Source organism: Capsicum annuum, chromosome 12, assembly GCF_002878395.1.
Source record: "Capsicum annuum cultivar UCD-10X-F1 chromosome 12, UCD10Xv1.1, whole genome shotgun sequence".
NCBI lineage: Eukaryota > Viridiplantae > Streptophyta > Magnoliopsida > Solanales > Solanaceae > Capsicum > Capsicum annuum.
The window spans coordinates 199,965,732-199,971,446 of record NC_061122.1 but is presented as its reverse complement, the minus strand read 5'-3'; the positions used below and the strand labels follow the sequence as shown (position 1 = coordinate 199,971,446).

General features: G+C 35.6%; 1 protein-coding gene across 2 annotated transcripts; it reads left to right on the top strand.

Annotated features, from left to right (window-relative positions):
* The first annotated feature begins 233 nt into the window (after positions 1 to 233).
* LOC107851159 (soluble inorganic pyrophosphatase PPA1) lies at positions 234 to 4,961 on the top strand. 2 transcript variants are annotated; one of them, XM_016696082.2, is made up of 9 exons: positions 234 to 534; positions 1,472 to 1,614; positions 1,714 to 1,742; positions 3,303 to 3,368; positions 3,535 to 3,642; positions 3,743 to 3,808; positions 3,888 to 4,008; positions 4,104 to 4,185; positions 4,530 to 4,961. In XM_016696082.2, exons 2-9 carry the CDS (start codon positions 1,494 to 1,496, stop codon positions 4,570 to 4,572), a joined length of 636 nt encoding a protein of 211 aa, XP_016551568.1. In that variant the 5' UTR covers positions 234 to 534; positions 1,472 to 1,493; the 3' UTR covers positions 4,573 to 4,961. The 2 variants fall into 2 exon arrangements, with proteins under 2 accessions (XP_016551568.1, XP_047257062.1); XM_047401106.1 differs by lacking the exon at positions 234 to 534 and adding an exon at positions 604 to 910.
* Positions 4,962 to 5,715: the final 754 nt, after the last annotated feature.

Sequence of the window (5,715 nt, the reverse complement as noted above, 5' to 3'; positions counted from 1 at the left end):
TTTAATGATTTCGCTTCTCGAAATTAAACCACATGAACTTTGATTAGCATTTAAAAATATAGCTTTTCATTATATCAATATCAGAAGAATTACAATTTATAATATTTTCTTATAATATGTAATTGTTTAATTTTTAAATTTAATTAAACTAATTTTTATAAATAAAAATATAACAAGTAAAAACGAAAAAAAAAAAAAGTATTTAATTCATGCAGGCAACATGCAGAAGAAGCAGAAGTGACAGAAAGCGTGACCCGTCTTTCACACCGAACACACAGATCGAAAATGAAGGGAGGGAGAGTGGGAAATAAAGGAGAGCACTCATTGAATGTTTGTTGAAAGGTTCAAGGAAAAAGAATCGGACATCTCCACCACCACGTCTACTACACGTGGAAACCAACCCCACTTTCACATCTATTTCCCACTTATATATATACATATACTGTTTGTTTTGTAATAACCTTTTCATTGATCCTTTCTCTCTACGTCACCTGCAATTTGTTTTTCTCTTCTTCTTTCTTCGTTCAATACAAGGTAAACTATTTCTATCTCCATATGCATTTATTTTCATGTAACTCTATTTGGGATTGTTTGTTCATGTGTTAGTTTTATACTTGGATCGATTTAGTTATGTGATGATTAATCAGCCATCGGTAGATACAAAAGATCTTATAACTGTGTATGGTCAACGGAATGTCAAACGACATTTAATTATCTTAGAACTGTGCTAGCTTTTGGATTGTGAGTTGCCCCAAAGTATGAGAATCAGGTCCGTTAGGTCCGATGTGGCGCCCCCATATTGTGTGGGGTTGTGAATATGCTCATGGCCAAGACTTTATTAATTAATGCATTAAATTGGTTTAGCCGCTAGGTGATCTAGTTTGTAAGAGGAAAAATAGTCTAATACCAGGCAAGCCTCCAGATTCCATTCTAGTTTTGTTTGATCATCTATACACAATTTTTTTTACCTTCACTGTTCATGAAATTTGCTTTGATCTGATTCCCACACCCTAATTTCTATACGGTAAAGAAGCAGGGTGCAGCTAATATGAACTTTGTAGTTTCAATTGCTTTGCAATATGGAAGTATATTCGCATCGCACCTGCGTTTTTTTACTTCTTCAATCCTAAATTGTATTACTATTTCTTATAAGATCATAAGTTCATAACTTAAGTTCTGATAGAATATGCATTTTGGCGAATGGAATGTCCCCAGTCATTGAATGGGTAGAATCTTGGACTCTTTAAAAGGCTTGAGCAATGTCTTTCCTTTTGAGCTAGCTTTTGGGATGTGAGTTAGGTTTAAGGCCTAATTTGACATGTTAATAGAGTTAGGCCTGATATGGTCCCTTACATTTGGGGAGTGAGTGAAATCTTGAGATCTTATAAGGCTTGGGCAATCCTCCTTCCTTTGAGCTCTACGTTTTCATGAAATGAACCTAAAGAGCTGTTGTCCATTTTCTTTCTTTCAGGTTTTACCAGAAATTGTAAAAGATGAGCAACGAAAATGACAATGAATCTGGACAAAGACGTGCCCCTCGTTTGAATGAGAGGATTCTGTCATCTTTGTCTAGGAGATCTGTTGCTGCCCATCCATGGCATGATCTCGAGATAGGTATCTAGCTACTGCTATATTTTTCATCATTCAGAATTTCACAAATTTAGCAGCTGTCAAGATCTAATCATTCCCCATTTGTTGCTTTTTATTTTGTAGGACCTGAAGCTCCAAGCGTTTTCAATGTTGTAAGTATAGTAAATCCTTATGTATATCCCTGTTTAATTTCTTCGAGTCTCAAATGTAAGTTCAAACTAATGCGCAGCTGACTAGAATCCACAGCCTGGGCACTTCTTTTTCTTTTAAGTTGGGAAATTAACTAGAATTGTGACTTAAATAGTGTAATCTTCTATATCTTGCTGTAACAGGAAATTTTGGTATCACTCATTTGATTATATGATGAAAGCACGAATATCATCTATGCATAATGTGAAAGCTATCAATATAGAAGAAGAAAATTGGAATTAGAGCAATTTTCCTTCTAATTCAGCTAGATATATGTGCACCTCTTATATGTCATTAAATGTTTTTCTCTTTGAACTACTAACTGAGTATATTATTGAAATAAACAGCAAAACGGTAAGAAAAGTGCTCTGGAGGTAGAAGTCAGAAATCTCCTCTGCCAAAGCAAAAAGAAGGGCACCTAACTATACAGAAATCACTTCCTGTAGTGTTTCGATGAAGTCTAACATACTGTTTTCATCCCTTACATCTCGTAAGTCGCACCAAAAATCCAAAGATTGAAGACATATATACTTTAACATTTATAAAGATACAACTTTCCCTTCAAACACTTAGCATTTCTTTCAGTCCACAAAACCCAATAGATAAAGCAAGCACTGTAACCGACCGACTTCTTGCTGGTTTCCTGATCCCATTCGTCCCAAACAGTCAACTGGTCTTTCAAAGTGAAAGCATGAAAAAAGACAAGTCGAAAAGATTAAAAGCTAGATTCCATAGTTGCCTTGCCACTATGAAATGCAAAAAGAGAGCTGCTGACTCTTCCTCCTTGTTGCATAAGTAGCATCTGCGGCAAATGCTCATTCCTCCTCTGTAAATTGCTTTGGGCCAGACAAGCACCATTAGCTAACAAGAGCATAAGGCAGGCAGCTCCTTTAGGAGCTCTAGTTTTTCCACATCATCTTCCTAGGCACGTTGAGATTATTGTGCAGCACCTTGTCAAACTCACTTAGCAAGAGCTTACCGAAAAAACACCAATCTTTTGCCTCAGCCAGATCAATTGATCTGCTTCATCAGTTATTAAAGTCGACTTATCCAGATCTTGTAGCAGGTGATCCAATCTTGGAATTTCCTGATTAGAAAAATGGTTTTAAATGTTGAGACACTAGCTATTACCATTCCAGCAAGGGACGCAAGGCTACTGGTATTATGGAAAACTGTAAAGATCATTGCACACAATCAGTTGAGTAGTATGACAATCCATGCATCCTACTAGAATCTGGATCCCCTACCATCCACCACTTTAATTTTAGTATTTGGTTTCAAAAGATGGTCATAAGCTGCATATTGCTTCCATGTCTTTGCTGTCTTGAGAAAAATGACAGTTGACAACGTCTTCATTCCTTTTGTTTGTTTATCTCAATTGTGGGGATTTTGGCTTATTGGGATCATTAAGTCTTTCATGTAAAAAGGTCTAGAAAAATGAGAAAGGGTTTATTACTATATTTTCTGTTTGTATGGAAACCCTAATTTGGTGTTATTGTGATCTTCACAATGCGTTCATGCAGGTCATTGAGATATCAAAAGGAAGCAAAGTCAAATATGAGTTGGACAAGAAAACCGGTCTTATTAAGGTATATAGTACGATGATCTAAATTAAGGTAGCTCTAAGCGATCCTCTGAGGAGATGAGTATTTTGCTCTCTGCTTAATTTTAACCTTGGTTTGGTTGAATAGTTGTTTTTTTGATAGCAGCTTTGTGAATCACCCTTCAATCCAAGTCTTTTTCATGTATGACCAGGTTGATCGCATCCTATATTCTTCAGTGGTTTACCCTCAGAACTATGGATTCATTCCTCGAACACTGTGTGAAGATAATGACCCAATGGATGTGCTAGTCCTCATGCAGGTAGGTAAATGAATGTATAAGACATAAAAAATTGCAAAGTTTCTATTGCATTTTGACTAGGACTGATTGTAACAGAAATCGGCTTTAATTTTTCCAACAGGAACCTGTCATCCCAGGCTGTTTCCTTCGAGCTAGGGCGATAGGTCTGATGCCTATGATTGATCAGGTTCCTATTTTTGTCCCAAACAATTACTTCCTCTTTGTAGACGAGACTTTTAATGACAAATTTTTCTTCATAACTTCAGGGTGAGAAAGATGATAAGATCATAGCAGTGTGTGCTGATGATCCAGAATATCGCCACTACACTGATATAAAGCAGCTTCCCCCTCACCGCCTGGCTGAAATTCGTCGCTTTTTTGAAGACTGTAACCTCCTTAATCCTTATTAATTTCTAATTAACAACTCCCTTAGATGAATCTGTAGAGCGTTGCCTCTAAGGAATTTCTTAACCTGTTTTCAGACAAGAAGAACGAAAACAAAGAGGTTGCGGTTGACGATTTTCTGCCTCCAACTACTGCTGTCGACGCCATTCAGTACTCCATGTATGATATTGTAGCTCTTGACGTTCATCCCTGTTTCTACATTCATTAACTGATTCTTTTCTACCTTTTTGCCATATGCTTATTATTGGCTTATGGAAAAGTTGTTCCCGTTGACCAAAAGGTCACAGGTTCATGTCGTGGAAACAATCTCTTGCAGAAATGCAGGATAAGACTGCTTACAATAAACCCTTGTGGTTCGGTCCTTCCTCGAACCACTCTCATGGAGGGATCTTTAGAGCACTAGGCTGCCTTTTAAAAAAGAAATATATACTGGCTTAACTTTAAGCAAATGTTTTATGCTTTAAAGATGCTGACCCGTTGGCATTGTCGTTACGCTTGTGCAGGGATTTGTATGCTGAGTACATATTGCACAGCTTGAGGAAGTAATTGATTCTCTTCAGAAACATATAACAGAATATCTATATGTACAATGGGAAATGATGAAGAATGTGGCAACCACATCCATTCATTCGCAAGAGGTTCTTTGTACTGTTTTTTTGTCTTTGTTTCTTGATTTTTTGGGGTTGTATGATCTTATGACTTTGCGAGGGTTAATCCCTTACTGCTCTAAAGTTCTACTGTTTTAATTATGTGACAACATTAAATCGTAGTTGGTATTTGTTCTTTTCTGTATTTCATTCACTATACAGATGGGAGTATTTGACAGTGTTTATTAGGTGCAAACCTAACCTAAATTATTTGTAATTTCATAGCTGGGATGTTGACATGACAAAGAGCATGGAATAGATGGAATATATATCAACTGTTAACTGCTATATAGTCATATATAATGTTCTTATCTTTTTGGGGGTCAAGGTAGGTACTAATGGCACGTATACAATTTAAAAGAAAAATTACAAAGGAATAGTATTTAGTTCATGATCAAAAACTAATTGTAACAGCGAGTATTACTATAATTAGAAGGTCCGAGATAATCCAATGATGCTATATGTAAAGTACCATGATCTTGATGCTAATAGACAATATTATATTTACAAATAGTGGTTTTGCTATCAACTAAAAGCATTTAATAACTGATTCTCCAAGTCTATTTTGAGTATGAACATGAGCTACAAAATGTTCGATTTTTATCCCAATTAATAAACAATAATTTTCAAAGGCCTGAATGTGAATATCCTGAAATTATTAAGGTGAATAGCCTTAATGAGTTAGTCTGAAAGTTGCAGTCTGAAAGTTGCATCCTTAGTCATATTATTTGTGTCAATAATTTTGCAAACACTAGGCTGCCAAATGAAATCAAAGGTACATGAGATCATCTTGAGGATGCATTTATTAAGATCATAAAATATTAGCTCACTAGATGAGTGAATAGATCTACATGTATCCTCTGTATATATTTAAAAAAAAAATAAAAAATTCAATGTCCATTTTCATTATTTATGATCTAATACTCAACTTGCCTTGTCAAAAATAGTACATGAAAGTTCTCCACTTGTAAGTATTTTTGGGTTATTTAAGGAATGTGCATTTGATAAACCCATTTGATTATGTTAAAGCATAAAAGTATTT